The 16,561-nt window shown below is 49.1% G+C and overlaps 1 protein-coding gene across 1 annotated transcript in view; it reads right to left on the reverse strand.

Annotated features, from left to right (window-relative positions):
• LOC109876991 (kinesin-like protein KIF13A) overlaps positions 1 to 16,561 on the reverse strand; it is a 132,444-nt gene that overhangs the window by 20,621 nt on the left and 95,262 nt on the right. Inside the window, 10 exon segments of the mRNA XM_031811812.1 lie at positions 2,453 to 2,488; positions 7,232 to 7,378; positions 8,056 to 8,188; positions 8,391 to 8,542; positions 9,284 to 9,460; positions 10,226 to 10,390; positions 11,705 to 11,860; positions 12,852 to 12,995; positions 14,360 to 14,522; positions 14,932 to 15,157. Coding sequence (XP_031667672.1) covers positions 2,453 to 2,488; positions 7,232 to 7,378; positions 8,056 to 8,188; positions 8,391 to 8,542; positions 9,284 to 9,460; positions 10,226 to 10,390; positions 11,705 to 11,860; positions 12,852 to 12,995; positions 14,360 to 14,522; positions 14,932 to 15,157 — 1,499 coding nt within the window.

Raw genomic sequence — 16,561 nt, forward strand, 5'->3', positions numbered from 1 at the left:
TACTCCTCTAGCCTCCTACCCCCTACTCCTTTAGCCTCCTGTCTCCTACCCCTCAAGCCTCCTGTCTCCTACCCCTCAAGCCTCCTGTCTCCTACCCCTCGAGTCTCCTGTCTCCTACCTCTCTAGTCTCCTACCCCTCGAGTCTCCTGTCTCCTACCCCTCTAGTCTCCTGTCTCCTACCCCTCTAGTCTCCTGTCTCCTACCCCCTACTCCTCTAGTCTCCTGTCTCCTACCCCCTACTCCTCTAGTCTCCTACCCCTCTAGTCTCCTGTCTCCTACCCCTCGAGTCTCCTGTCTCCTACCTCTCTAGTCTCCTACCCCTCGAGTCTCCTGTCTCCTACCCCTCTAGTCTCCTGTCTCCTACCCCTCTAGTCTCCTGTCTCCTACCCCCTACTCCTCTAGCCTCCTACCCCCTACTCCTTTAGCCTCCTGTCTCCTACCCCTCAAGCCTCCTGTCTCCTACCCCTCAAGCCTCCTGTCTCCTACCCCTCGAGTCTCCTGTCTCCTACCTCTCTAGTCTCCTACCCCTCGAGTCTCCTGTCTCCTACCCCTCTAGTCTCCTGTCTCCTACCCCTCTAGTCTCCTGTCTCCTACCCCCTACTCCTCTAGTCTCCTGTCTCCTACCCCCTACTCCTCTAGTCTCCTGTCTCCTACCCCTCTAGTCTCCTGTCTCCTACCCCTCTAGTCTCCTGTCTCCTACCCCCTACTCCTCTAGTCTCCTGTCTCCTACCCCTCTAGTCTCCTGTCTCCTACCCCTCTAGTCTCCTGTCTCCTACCCCCTACTCCTCTAGCCTCCTACCCCCTACTCCTTTAGCCTCCTGTCTCCTACCCCTCTAGCCTCCTGTCTCCTACCCCTCAAGCCTCCAGTCTCCTACCCTCTAGCCTCCTGTCTCCTACCCCTCGAGTCTCCTGTCTCCTACCCCTCTAGCCTCCTGTCTCCTACCCCTCTAGCCTCCTGTCTCCTACCCCTCAAGCCTCCTGTCTCCTACCCCTCAAGCCTCCTGTCTCCTACCCCTCAAGCCTCCTGTCTCCTACCCCCCTAGTCTCCTGTCTCCTACTCCTCTAGTCTCTTGTCTCCGACCCCCTACTCCTCTAGCCTCCTGTCTCCTAACCCCTACTCCTCTAGCCTCCTGTCTCCTACCCCTCTAGCCTCCTGTCTCCTACCCCTCTAGCCTCCTGTCTCCTACCCCTCAAGCCTCCTGTCTCCTACCCCTCAAGCCTCCTGTCTCCTACCCCTCAAGCCTCCTGTCTCCTACCCCTCTAGTCTCCTGTCTCCTACTCCTCTAGTCTCTTGTCTCCGACCCCCTACTCCTCTAGCCTCCTGTCTCCTAACCCCTACTCCTCTAGCCTCCTGTCTCCTACACCCTACTCCTCTAGTCTCCTACTCCTCTAGCCTCCTGTCTCCTACTCCTCTAGCCTCCTGTCTCCTACCCCCTACTCCTCTAGTCTCCTGTCTTCCACCCCCTACTCCTCTAGTCTCCTGTCTCCTATTCCTCTAGCCTCCTGTCTCCCACCCCCTACTCCTCTAGCCTCCTGTCTCCTACTCCTCTAGCCTCCTGTCTCCTACCCCCCTACTCCTCTAGTCTCCTGTCTCCCACCCCCTACTCCTCTAGTCTCCTGTCTCCTATTCCTCTAGCCTTCTGTCTCCCACCCCCTACTCCTCTAGTCTCCTGTCTCCTATTCCTCTAGCCTCCTGTCTCCCACCCCCTACTCCTCTAGTCTCCTGTCTCCTATTCCACTAGCCTCCTGTCTCCCACCCCCTACTCCTCTAGTCTCCTGTCTCCTATTCCTCTAGCCTCCTGTCTCCCACCCCCTACTCCTCTAGTCTTCTACTGCTCTAGTCTCTTGTCTCCGACCCCCTACTCCTCTAGCCTCCTGTCTCCTAACCCCTACTCCTCTAGCCTCCTGTCTCCTACCCCCTACTCCTCTAGTCTCCTGTCTCCCACCCCCTACTCCTCTAGTCTCCTACCCCCTACTCCTCTAGCCTCCTGTCTCCTACTCCTCTAGCTTCCTGTCTCCTACTCCTCTAGCCTCCTGTCTCCTACTCCTCTAGCCTCCTGTCTCCTACTCCTCTAGCCTCCTGTCTCCTACTCCTCTAGCCTCCTGTCTCCTACTCCTCTAGCCTCCTGTCTCCTACTCCTCTAGCCTCCTACTCCTCTAACCTCCTGCCTCCTACTCCTCTAGTCTCCTGTTTCCCAACCCCTGCACACCCTTCTTAGTGGGACCCACTGTCTACAAGCACATGACCAGAAGCTGGTTTCCATCCATCGTGCCTCGTCATCATCGGCAGTGGTTAGGGTTGAACATTTCTGGGAAATCTAAAACAATTTGAAGGTTTTCCAGAAGTTATGGGAATGCTTCTACCCTCGCTGTAGTAGGAGGCAGCACCTTCCATGCAGCAGCAGCAACAGCAACAGCAACAACAACAGCAGACTGAGGAGTTACAGTTTACCTGATAACTATCCATATCTCCATCCTCCTCCTCCCTCTGGCAGGACAGAATACAGCACAGTACAGTACACTCAGTCAGACAGGCAGACAGTCAGACAGGCAGACAGTCAGACAGGCAGACAGTCAGACAGGCAGACAGACAAGACAGACAAGACAGACAGGAGTAGTAGCCTACACACCTCTCCACTGTCTGTAAGTCTCTCTGGATTAGAGCGTCTACTAAATGACCAAAATGTCAAATGTAAATCCACTACAACTCTGGGTCAGTGGCCTGGAGGTGTCACTGGCTGACCAATCACATTGTTCTGTTTCCTCTGGAAAAGTGTGTAGCAGTGGACAACTCTGGGTCAGTGGCCTGGAGGTGTCACTGACTGACCAATCACATTGTTCTGTTTCCTCTGGAAAAGTGTGTAGCAGTGGAGGGTAGAAGGCTGCTTCCTGGTCCTTCTACATAAAAATGACCTCCCAGATCGTTTGTTTGTAGAATGACTGAGAATCTCAGTTCTGTTGACTTTTTAAAAGAACATTGTCCTCCAAAATGAATGAATATAAAACATGTTGAAACATTATTTAACCAGGAAGGGCTCATTGAGATTTAAAACCTCTTTTGTTTCAAGAGCGTCCTGGCCAAGATAGGCAGCACCAAGTCATTACAAACATTACAGACAAACAACATGAAAAACCACAAGTAATCTAATAAAAACCATAGAACCATAGAGTATAACAAAATCCAACACAGCTAATGAATCCAAAAAGTACAATCTTTGACCCCATGTGCCGTTGCAAACTGTAGTCTGGATGTTTTTATGGCGGTTTTGGAGCAGTGGCTTCTTCCTTGCTGAGCGGCCTTTCAGATTATGTCGATATAAGACTCGTTTTACTGTGGATATAGATACTTTTGTACCTGTTTCCTCCAGAATCTTCACAAGGTCCTTTGCTGTTGTTCTGGGATTGATTTGCACTTTTCGCACCAAAGTACGTTCCTCTCTAGGAGACAGAACGCATCTCCTTCCTGAGGGGTATGACGGCTGCATGGTCCCATGGTGTTTATACTTGCGTACTATTGTTTGTACAGATGAATGTGGTACCTTCAGGCATTTGGAAATTTCTCCCAAGGATGAACCAGACTTGTGGAGGTCCACAATTTTTTTCTGAGGTCTTTGCTGATTTCTTTAGATTTTCCCATGATGTCAAGCAAAGAGGCACTGAGTTTGAAGGTAGGCCTTGAAATACATCCACAGGTACATCTCCGATTGACTCAAATGATGTCAATTAGCCTTCCAGAAGCTTCTAAAGCCATGACATCATTTTCTGTAATTTCCCAAGCTGTTTAAAGGCACAATCAACTTAGTGTATGTAAACTTCTGACCCACTGGAATTGTGATACAGTGAATTATAAATGAATTATAAGTCTAAACAATTGTTGGAAAAATGACTTGTGTCATGGACAAAGTAGAAAGTCCTCACCGACTTGCCAAAACTATAGTTTGTTAACAAGAACTTTGTGGAGTGGTTGAAAATGGAGTTTTAATGACTCCCACCTAAGTGTATTTAAACTTCTAACCTCAACTGTACATAGATTCTATTCACGACTCGTTTTGCTTGAAGAGGAAAAGTGCATGTAGAAGGTTCTAGCCTCTTCAACGTTCACCTCGGCAGAAATATTTGTTTTATGCTACATATTTCTGGGGGGCGTGGTCACGTTCTGACCCTAGTTATTGTGTTCATTGTTTGTTTTAGTTGGTCAGGACGTGAGTTGGGTGGCCATTCTATGTTTTGTATGTCTAGGTTGTTTTTCTGTGTTCGGCCGAGTATGGTTCTGTCACGTTCTGACCTTTATTTCCTTTGTTTTGTCATTATTTAGGATGGTCAGGGCGTGAGTTGGGGTGGGCAGTCTATGTTTGTTTTTCTATGTTTTGGGGTATTTCTATGTTTCGGCCTAGTATGGTTCTCAATCAGAGGCAGGTGTCATTAGTTGTCTCTGATTGAGAATCATACTTAGGTAGCCTGGGTTGCACTGTGTGTTTGTGGGTGATTGTCTATGTTGATGGCTTGTTTCAGCACAGCTCACATTAGCTTCACGGTTGTTATTTTGTTTACTGGTTTTGTATAGTGTTTCAGTGTTCAGTGTTTTCTTGATTAAAATTCACTATGAACACGTATCACGCCGCATTTTGGTCCTCCGATCCTTCTCGCCTCTCCTCTTCAGATGAAGAGGAGGACAACCGTGACAGGTTCTCAATCAGAGGCAGGTGTCGTTAATTGTCTCTGATTGAGAATCACACTTAGGTAGCCTGGGTTTCCAGCTGTAGTCAACTTAAGATGAAAAATTGTAGTCCAACTAGAGGGCAGCCGAATCAGATCGCTCAATGGATTTGATTGATACACAACAGAAAAATATGTAGACGTTTCTACATTCTACACAGCATATGAATATATTTCTATGGTTTCATCATTCTACACAGCAGATGAATATATTTCTATGGTTCCATCATTCTACAGATGCCTCCCTCCAGTGGAATAATTGATGATTGGCACCTTTCTTTCCCTACACCAGACAGCTTTGACATGATGGCCTAAGGATCCTCCATCTGAAAACTACAGGATGCAGAGATTGATTACTGCTAGGATTTCATCATGTCCAGATACACAGTACAGTATTGTAATACTGTAGATATCTCCAGTCCACCATTAGGCAGTAGAACTACAGTCTAGTGCTGGAGTCTCATCCCAGGGCCTGGTGTGTGTCTCTGTATGTGTTACACTAATATGAACCGATACATTCTGCAACATTCATTAGATTTACAGCAGCCCAGGATTTAGCCATGTCAGTAGGCCCAGAACCTGAATCACCACAGCTAGTCACCACACCATCACTACCACCACCACAACCACCACCTCCATCATCATCACCACCACCTCCACCATCACCACCTCCACAACCATCACCACCTCCATCACCACCCCCACCATCACCACCTCCTCCACCACCACCATCACCACCTCCATCATCACCACCACCACCATCACCACCTCCACCATCGCCACCTCCACCACCATCACCACCTCCATCATCACCACCACCTCCACCACCATCACCACCTCCATCATCACCACCTCCACCACCACCTCCATCATCACCACCTCCATCATCACCACCATCACCATCTCTACCACCTCTACCACCATCGCCACCTCCACCACCACCACCATCACCACCTCCATCATCACCACCTCCACCATCACCACCACCTCCATCACCACCTCCACCATCATCACCATCACCACCTCCACCACCACCATCACCACCTCCACCATCACCACCACCACCTCCACCATCCCCACCACCTCCACCACCATCACCACCTCCATCATCACCACCTCCACCATCACCACCACCACCTCCACCACCATCACCACCTCCACCATCATCACCATCACCACCTCCACCACCATCACCACCATCACCACCTCCACCATCACCACCACCACCTCCACCATCCCCACCACCACCACCACCACCACCATCACCACCACCACCTCCATCACCACCATCACCTCCACCACCACCTCCACCACCATCACCACCTCCACCTCCTCCACCACCACCATCACCTCCTCCACCACCACCTCCACCACCGCGCTACATGAGTCTCCTTGACCAATACAGCACATTTTACATATAAAGAGGAAGCAAATGTGATATACAACATTACAACACTGCCATACTGTCATACTGCCACACTGCCATACTGACACACTGCCACACTGCCATACTGACACACTGCCATACTGCCACACTGCCATACTGACACACTGCCATACTGCCACACTGCCATACTGCCACACTGCCACACTGCCATACTGCCACACTGCCATACTGCCACACTGCCATACTGCCACACTGCCATACTGACACACTGCCACACTGCCACACTGCCATACTGACACACTGCCATACTGACACACTGCCATACTGACACACTACCACACTGCCACACTGCCATACTGACACACTGCCACACTGCCATACTGCCACACTGCCATACTGACACACTGCCACACTGCCATACTGACACACTGCCATACTGACACACTGCCACACTGCCATACTGACACACTGCCACACTGCCATACTGACACACTGCCACACTACCACACTGACACACTACCACACTGCCACACTACCACACTGCCACACTACCACACTGCCACACTGCCACACTGCCATACTGACACACTGCAACACTGCCACACTGACACACTGACACATCTCTTACAAACCAGTATAGAAATATGCTGTGTGTGATTGTGTAGTGGTGTGTGTGTGCACATGTAACTGTGTAGTGGTGTGTGTGTGTGTAGTGGTGTGTATGTAGTGGTGTGTGTGTGTGTAGTGGTGTGTGTGTGCACATGTAACTGTGTAGTGGTGTGTGTGTGTGTAGTGGTGTGTATGTAGTGGTGTGTGTGTGTGTAGTGGTGTGTGTGTGTGTGTAGTGGTGTGTGTGTAGTGGTGTGTGTGTGTAGTGGTGTGTGTGTGTGTGTGTGTGTGTGTGTGTGTGTGTGTGTGTGTGTGTAGTGGTGTGTGTGTAGTGGTGTGTGTGTGTAGTGGTGTGTGTGTAGTGGTGTGTGTGTGTGTGTGTGTGTAGTGGTGTGTATGTAGTGGTGTGTGTGTGTGTAGTGGTGTGTGTGTGTGTAGTGGTGTGTGTGTAGTGGTGTGTGTGTGTAGTGGTGTGTGTGTGTGTAGTGGTGTGTGTGTGATAGTGTGTGTGCCACTGACCTGGTAGCTGTCCAGGGCTCTCTGTAGCTTGGTGGAGCGTGCTGACACACAGCCGATAGAGACAGATAGAACAGCCTCCACCAGCAGAGGCAGAGTCCCAGAGTCCTGCACCTGCTTCACACACACCTGCAGCCTGCGCGAGTGACCCTGAGAACACACACACACCAGCCATATAACCTGCTTAACACACAGACGGCCAATTACAATGAAGATAAACACAGAAGAAAACCGGGAACTTAGACGGCGCTCATCTTTTCCATTCATCACTGGATCTATACAACCGATGTCGTGGGACGTGGTTTCATCTTGACATCACTCTACTTTAAATGGCTGAAAACATCTGACAAACTGACAGACTCCTCCAGTCTGATGTCCTTCTCTGTTACCTGTCTGAGCTGGAACACTCCTCCAGTCTGATGTCCTGTCCTGTTACCTGTCTGAGCTGGAACACTCCTCCAGTCTGATGTCCTTCTCTGTTACCTGTCTGACCTGGAACACTCCTCCAGTCTGATGTCCTTCTCTGTTACCTGTCTGAGCTGGAACACTCCTCCAGTCTGATGTCCTTCTCTGTTACCTGTCTGTCCTGGAACACTCCTCCAGTCTGATGTCCTTCCCTGTCCTGTTACCTGTCTGTCCTGGAACACTCCTCCAGTCTGATGTCCTTCTCTGTTACCTGTCTGTCCTGGAACACTCCTCCAGTCTGATGTCCTGTTGTGTTACCTGTCTGAGCTGGAACACTCCTCCAGTCTGATGTCCTTCCCTGTCCTGTTACCTGTCTGACCTGGAACACTCCTCCAGTCTAATGTCCTTCCCTGTCCTGTTACCTGTCTGAGCTGGAACACTCCTCCAGTACCGATGTCCTTCCCAGGATGCATCTCTACATCAGAGTAGTCCCCCTGCTCATTCAGCTCCTGGATAGAAACCCACAGCTCAATACGACGAGACACCTCACTCCACCTGCAGGGACAAATCACATGGCACTTATTTGTCACACATTTATTTGTCACGTGCGCTGAATACAGCAGGTGTAGATCTTACCGTGAAATGCTTACTTACAAGCCCTAACTTACACACAACAAGCAAGTGTGTGTGTGGTGCATGCCTTTATGTTTCCTTGAGATGATACAATATGTATGTGCTCTACACACGGTGTGTGTACCTGTCTCGTAGGGTGCGTGTCTTGGCCAGCAGTGCGTCCAGCTCCAAGAGAGAGCGTCCGTTCCCGGCACAGCGGTGACCCCACACCTCGATGGCCAGCGCCCCGTCTGCGATGAACTCTAAAAACTCCTCTGTCACATGGACCACATACTCCTACACACAGAGAGATACTATATCAAACATCAACGATGAGCAGATCACACACTCCTACACACAGAGAGATACTATATCAAACATCAACCATGAGCAGATCACACACTCCTACACACAGAGAGATACTATATCAAACATCAACCATGAGCAGATCACACACTCCTTCCTACACACAGAGATACTATATCAAACATCAACAATGAGCAGATCACACACTCCTACACACACAGAGAGATACTATATCAAACATCAATGATGAGCAGAAACATGAGAATAATGTGACATATGGGCCCTGGTCTAAAGTAGTCAACTGTATAGGGAACAGAGAGCCATTTGGGATGCAGAGATATTCTAACAGAATCCTCAGCGTTAGTGTCAGGGACAGCCAGCAGAGGATCATGTGAAATAACTTTTCCAAAATTCATTGGTTTCCCAGAAATCCACGTTGAAGAGTCCCGAAATCAGGAAGTAATCAGGAGGAAATCCCAGTTGAAGAGTCCCGAAATCAGGAAGTAGTCAGGAGGAAATCCCAGTTGAAGAGTCCCGAAATCAGGAAGTAGTCAGGAGGAAATCCCAGTTGAAGAGTCCCGAAATCAGGAAGTAGTCAGGAGGAAATCCCAGTTGAAGAGTCCCGAAATCAGGAAGTAGTCAGGAGGAAATCCAGATTCCTCCTTTGGGGATTTCTGGAAACCTGGGAAGTTGAGATAAGTCACCATAATGTTGTAACCCTACGTTCCCTACCTTGCAGTGGTCGAAGCGGACGGTGAACTGGGCGTCGGGGGTGCGGGGCGTGGTTGGCGCGTCTGGGCTGACCATGGGCGGGGCCACCGTAGGCTCCGCCCCCTCCCAGAAGGTGTACTGGCAGAAGACGAAGTTGGACAGGTTGAGAGGCAGCCCCGTGGCCTCCCTGATACGCACCTGTAGTAGAAAAACACCACGAAGAAGACAACGTTATTGTCCAATCTACACAGATCCACTGTTCTCCTGCTTATTCCTAATCCTCCGAAAGACACACAGACACATGCTGAGCAGCTATATATACTGAAGGAATTATATATACTGAGTTCTATATACTGAGGAATTATATATACTGAGTTCTATATACTGAGGAATTATATATACTGAGTTCTATATACTGAGAAATTATATATACTGAAGAGTTCTATATACTGAGGAATTATATATACTGAGGAGTTGTATATACTGAGGAATTATATATACTGAGGAGTTGTATATACTGAGAAATTATATATACTGAAGAGTTCTATATACTGAGGAATTATATATACTGAGGAGTTGTATATACTGAGGAATTATATATACTGAGGAGTTGTATATACTGAGGAATTATATATACTGAGGAGTTGTATATACTGAGGAATTATATACACTGAGGAATTATATATACTGAGGTGTTCTATATACTGAGGAATTATATATACTGAGGAGTTCTATATACTGAGGAATTATATATACTGAGGAATTATATATACTGAGGAATTATATACACTGAGGAGTTGTATATACTGAGGAATTATATATACTGAGCAGCTATATATACTGAGGAGTTCGAACAGAGGACAGTTCTACTATGGAGCCCGTTGAGCAGTCAGAGGGTTAAGTGGCAGGAGACGGCAGCAACCCTCCAGGACCAGACAGACAGTAGTAGTGTATGAGATGTACCCTGCAGGTGAGTTTCCTGGCCATGTGGACCATCTCTCCCTGAGTGTCCATCACATCGTAGATGCTGCTCTCACTGGAGTTCTCTGACGAGTCATCTCCCCCCTCCAGCCGGTCCGGCACCGCCCCGCTGACACGCATCAGCTCTACGTGGAGCCTGCCGGCTACCTGTCACACACCAGGGGGAACAGACCCAGCACATCAACACACCTCAGCACAGACCTAAACAGGTGCAGAGTACAGACAGAGAAGGGGGAACAGACCCAGCACATCAACACACCTCAGCACAGACCTAAACAGGTGCAGAGTACAGACAGAGAAGGGGGAACAGACCCAGCACATCAACACACCTCAGCACAGACCTAAACAGGTGCAGAGTACAGACAGAGAAGGGGGTACAGACCCAGCACATCAACACACCTCAGTACAGACCTAAACAGGTGCAGAGTACAGACAGATTAACACAAGTACAAAGAGTCCCCCAGAAGCCATTTCAATATCCTGGTAGAAGCACGTGGTCAGACACGGGAGCAATTAGGGTTGAGAGTCTTGCTCAACAGCACATTGACAGATTTTTCACCTAGTCAGGTCGGGGATTCGAACCAGCGACCTTTCGGTTACTTGCCCAACGCTCTTCACCATTAAGCCAGTTTCCCAAACTCAGTCCTGCCCTCCGGCACCACACAGCCTTTACAAATAACCAACTCATCATCCGACTATGAATCAGCTGTGTAGTGCTAGGGTAAAAACCAGAAGGTGTACCCAGTGGGGGCCCCAGGACCCAGTTTGGGAAACCCAACACTATGCTACCTGCCGCCCAGCAAGGACCTGATGTACTACCATGAAGTACTACCATGAAGTACTACCATGAAGTACTATCATGAAGTTGATAACAGCTCAACCCCAATGTATCACTACCATCGTTAATCATTACTAAACCTCCTTAAATGAGATGTGTATCTGTGTGTGTATACATTCCGCTGTGTAGGTGTGTGTTGTTCTCTCACCTCCTCCTGCTGGCTGATGATAGGAACAGCGTACTGTGTGTGTGTGTGTTGTTCTCTCACCTCCCCTGCTAGCTGATGATAGGAACAGCGTACTGTGTAGGTGTGTGTTGTTCTCTCACCTCCCCCTGCTAGCTGATGATAGGAACAGAGTACTGTGTAGGTGTGTGTGTGTGTAGGTGTGTGTTGTTCTCTCACCTCCCCCTGCTGGCTGATCATAGGAACAGCGTACTGTGTAGGTGTGTGTGTGTGTTGTTCTCTCACCTCCCCCTGCTGGCTGATCATAGGAACAGCGTACTGTGTAGGTGTGTGTGTGTGTTGTTCTCTCACCTCCCCCTGCTAGCTGATGATAGGAACAGTGTACTGTGTAGGTATGTGTGTGTGTGTGTGTTGTTCTCTCACCTCCCCCTGCTGGCTGATGATAGGAACAGCGTATTGTGTAGGTGTGTGTGTATGTGTGTGTGTGTTGTTCTCTCACCTCCCCCTGCTGGCTGATGATAGGAACAGCGTACTGTAGTCTGATATCGTGGAACAGACACTCCAGAAAGATGTTGGCCACTCCTATCAGGTTGTGGTTCTCCTGAGCTTCATAGAAGGACTCACTGTGCTGCTTGTGGTTGTTCAGCTTGGTATGCTGATCAGAGACATGATACAAACACACACCTGAAAACTTCCCCCATCATCCAATTATCATCTTCATCACTGACAAAGAATACTTTCCCCTCCCACAATCACTTCCAGCAGTGTCTCCCCTCGGAACATGATCCCATCGAACCCTCCCCTCCATCACCCCCCTCTCATCATCCCTCTGACTCCTCCCCTCATCATCCCTCTCTCTCCTCGCCTCTCTACATCCCTCTCTCTCCTCCCCTCCCCTCCATCTCCCCCTCTCATCATCCCTCTCTCCTCCCCTCCTCTCTATCTCCCCCTCATCATCCCTCTCTCTCTATCTCCCCCTCTCATCATCCCTCTCTATTTCCCCTCTCATCATCCCTCTCTCTCCTCCCCTCCTCTCTATCTCCCCTCCTCTCTCCTCCCCTGCCCTCCATCTCCCCCTCTCTCTCCTCCCCTCCCCTCTCATCATCCCTCTCTATTTCCCCTCTCTCTCCTCCCCTCCCCTCAATCTCCCCCTCTCTCTCCTCCCCTCCCCTCAATCTCCCCCTCTCTCTCTATCTCCCCCTCTCATCATCCCTCTCTATCTCCCCCTCTCATCATCCCTCTCTATTTCCCCTCTCATCATCCCTCTCTCCTCCCCTCCCCTCAATCTCCCCCTCTCTCTCCTCCCCTCCCCTCAATCTCCCCCTCTCTCTCCTCCCCTCCCCTCAATCTCCCCCTCTCTCTCCTCCCCTCAATCTCCCCCTCTCTCTCCTCCCCTCCCCTCCATCTCCCCCTCTCTCTCGTCCCCTCCCCCTCTCTCTCCTCCCCTCCTCCCCCCTCCCCTCCCCTCCATCTCCCCCTCTCTCCTCCCCATCTCCCCTCCCCTCCATCTCCCCCTCTCTCTCCTCCCCTCTATCTCCCCCTCTCTCCTCCCCTCCTCCCCATCTCCCCTCCCCTCCATCTCCCCCTCTCTCTCCTCCCCTCTATCTCCCCCTCTCTCTCCTCCCCTCCTCTCCCCTTCCTCTCACCGTGTCCTCAGCTCCCTCCTTCCAGTCTCTGTAGTGGTCTCTCATGTCCACTAGTTTGTTGTCCAGCTTGTCGATGGTCCAGACCTGTGTACCCTTCCCTTTCCACCTCACCAGGATGGCTGGTTCACTCACTATGGCTCCACGCTGAACCAAGACACAGCGACTCTCAACGTGACGTACTGAACAAAGTTCTACAAATGACACTATTTCTGTGTACATGTTATTAATGATACAACACAATAACTGCACCACATATCACACTTTCACAAAATGCTTGAAGACATGGCTAAAGGTCAATCAGATTTGTGAACATGGTCCCTAGCTGTGTGTTGCCACTCTCCATGTTGTCTGTTGTCTGTAGCTTGTGAGGTGTGGAAACACTTTGTTGCTTTTATGAATTTTGTCTTGCTGCTTTTTGTTTTATGCTGCTCTGTCTGTTTGCTACGTCTTGCTTGTCCTATGTTGCTCTGTCTGTATGCTACGTCTTGCTTGTCCTATGTTGCTATGTCTTGCTTGTCCTATGTTGCTCTGTCTGTATGCTACGTCTTGCTTGTCCTATGTTGCTCTGTCTGTATGCTACGTCTTGCTTGTCCTATGTTGCTCTGTCTGTATGCTACGTCTTGCTTGTCCTATGTTGCTCTTTCTGTATGCTACGTCTTGCTTGTCCTATGTTGCTCTGTCTGTATGCTATGTCTTGCTTGTCCTATGTTGCTCTGTCTGTATGCTATGTCTTGCTTGTCCTATGTTGCTCTGTCTGTATGCTACGTCTTGCTTGTCCTATGTTGCTCTGTCTGTATGCTACGTCTTGCTTGTCCTATGTTGCTCTGTCTGTATGCTACGTCTTGCTTGTCCTATGTTGCTCTGTCTGTATGCTATGTCTTGCTTGTCCTATGTTGCTCTGTCTGTATGCTATGTCTTGCTTGTCCTATGTTGCTCTGTCTGTATGCTATGTCTTGCTTGTCCTATGTTGCTCTGTCTGTATGCTATGTCTTGCTTGTCCTATGTTGCTCTGTCTGTATGCTATGTCTTGCTTGTCCTATGTTGCTCTGTCTGTATGCTATGTCTTGCTTGTCCTATGTTGCTCTGTCTGTATGCTATGTCTTGCTTGTCCTATGTTGCTCTGTCTGTATGCTATGTCTTGCTTGTCCTATGTTGCTCTGTCTGTATGCTATGTCTTGCTTGTCCTATGTTGCTATGTCTGTATGCTATGTCTTGCTTGTCCTATGTTGCTATGTCTTGCTTGTTCTATGTTGCTATTGTCTATATTGTAATTGTTTTTAATAACCTGCCCAGGGACTGCGGTTGAAAATTAGCCGGTTGGCTAAAACCGGCACTTTTACTGAAATGTTGATTAATGTGCACTGTCCCTGTAAAAATAAAAATAAACTCAACTCAACTCAGACCGTTCCTTCAGCTTTTCTCTCATTGTACAAAACATGACACATCACTGATAGCATGTGTATGTGTGTGTGTGTGTGTATTTGTGTGTGTATGCAGAGGTTGGGCACCTTGCGGTTGGCACTGAGGTTAGCTGCAGGGATCTGGAGGGTGACCTGGTAGTCAGTCAGTTTGTTCATCTCCTTTGCCAGGAAGTTGGCCTCTCTCACCAGGGTGTTGGCCTTGACAACCTGCTCCCTCAGCCTGGACAGACTCTGACGAAACAGCTCGTCCCTGACACACACACAGAGGACACACACACAGAGGACACACACACACACACACACACACACACACACACACACACACACACACACACACACACACACACACACAGAGGACACACAGAGACCATTCACACGTGTGACTGTGATCAAACAGGTTGGTTACAACTTCATTGATCCTGCATCTAAAGCCGTAGCATGTGTGTGTGTGTGTGTGTGTGTGTGTGTGTGTGTGTGTGGGCGTGTGTGTGTGGGCGTGTGTGTGTGGGCGTGTGTGTGGGCGTGTGTGTGTGTGGGCGTGTGTGTGTGTGGGAGTGTGTGTGAGCGTGTGTGTGTGTGTGTGGGCGTGTGTGTGTGTGTGCGTGTGTGTGTGGGCGTGTGTGTGGGGGCGTGTGTGTGTGTGTGCGTATTCCCTTCACCTCTCCTCAGTCCAGGGGCGCATCTTGCTGTGGTGTGATGGTGTGTGTGTGGGGAAGGTGAGGCGGTCGCTGCTGGATCGCTGATGCTGATTGGTTCTCTCAGGAGACAGCTGTTGCCGTAGTGACTCCAGCTCTCTCTCATACATCATCCTCTGTTCCTCCAGCGCTGTGCGTTTCTCCTCCAGGTACTGCTTCTCTAACACCTGGACCACGTTCTGCATGGGATCTATAGGAGAGATACCATACTGTTAAACATAGTGCCTCTCTAACACCTGGACCACGTTCTGCATGGGATCTATAGGAGAGATACCATACTGTTAAACATACTGCTTCTCTAACACCTGGACCACGTTCTGATCTATAGGAGAGATACCATACTGTTAAACATAGTGCCTCTCTAACACCTGGACCACGTTCTGATCTATAGGAGAGATACCATACTGTTAAACATACTGCTTCTCTCAAATCAAATCAAATCTAATTTTATTTGTCACATACACATGGTTAGCAGATGTTAATGCGAGTGTAGCGAAATGTTTGTGCTTCTAGTTCCGACAATGCAGTAATAACGAACAAGTAATCTAACTAACAATTCCAAAAAACTACTGTCTTATACACAGTGTAAGGGGATAAAGAATATGTACATAAGGATATATGAATGAGTGATGGTACAGAGCAGCATAGGCAAGATACAGTAGATGATATCGAGTACAGTATATACATATGAGATGAGTATGTAAACAAAGTGGCATAGTTAAAGTGGCTAGTGATACGTGTATTACATAAGGATGCAGTCGATGATATAGAGTACAGTATATACGTATGCATATGAGATGAATAATGTAGGGTAAGTAACATTATATAAGGTAGCATTGTTTAAAGTGGCTAGTGATATATTTACATCATTTCCCATCAATTCCCATTATTAAAGTGGCTGGAGTAGAGTCAGTGGCATTGACAGTGTGTTGGCAGCAGCCACTCAATGTTAGTGGTGGCTGTTTAACAGTCTGATGGCCTTGAGATAGAAGCTGTTTTTCAGTCTCTCGGTCCCAGCTTTGATGCACCTGTACTGACCTCGCCTTCTGGATGACAGCGGGGTGAACAGGCAGTGGCTCGGGTGGTTGATGTCCTTGATGATCTTTATGGCCTTCCTGTAGCATCGGGTGGTGTAGGTGTCCTGGAGGGCAGGTAGTTTGCCCCCGGTGATGCGTTGTGCAGACCTCACTACCCTCTGGAGAGCCTTACGGTTGAGGGCGGTGCAGTTGCCATACCAGGCGGTGATACAGCCCGCCAGGATGCTCTCGATTGTGCATCTGTAGAAGTTTGTGAGTGCTTTTGGCGACAAGCCGAATTTCTTCAGCCTCCTGAGGTTGAAGAGGCGCTGCTGCGCCTTCTTCACGATGCTGTCTGTGTGAGTGGACCAATTCAGTTTGTCTGTGATGTGTATGCCGAGGAACTTAAAACTTGCTACCCTCTCCACTACTGTTCCATCGATGTGGATAGGGGGGTGTTCCCTCTGCTGTTTCCTGAAGTCCACAATCATCTCCTTAGTTTTGTTGACGTTGAGTGTGAGGTTATTTTCCTGACACCACACTCCGAGGGCCCTCACGTCGTCGTTGTTGGTAATCAA

This window comes from Oncorhynchus kisutch, unplaced genomic scaffold (assembly GCF_002021735.2).
Source record: "Oncorhynchus kisutch isolate 150728-3 unplaced genomic scaffold, Okis_V2 Okis02a-Okis13b_hom, whole genome shotgun sequence".
Taxonomy (NCBI): Eukaryota; Metazoa; Chordata; class Actinopteri; order Salmoniformes; family Salmonidae; genus Oncorhynchus; species Oncorhynchus kisutch.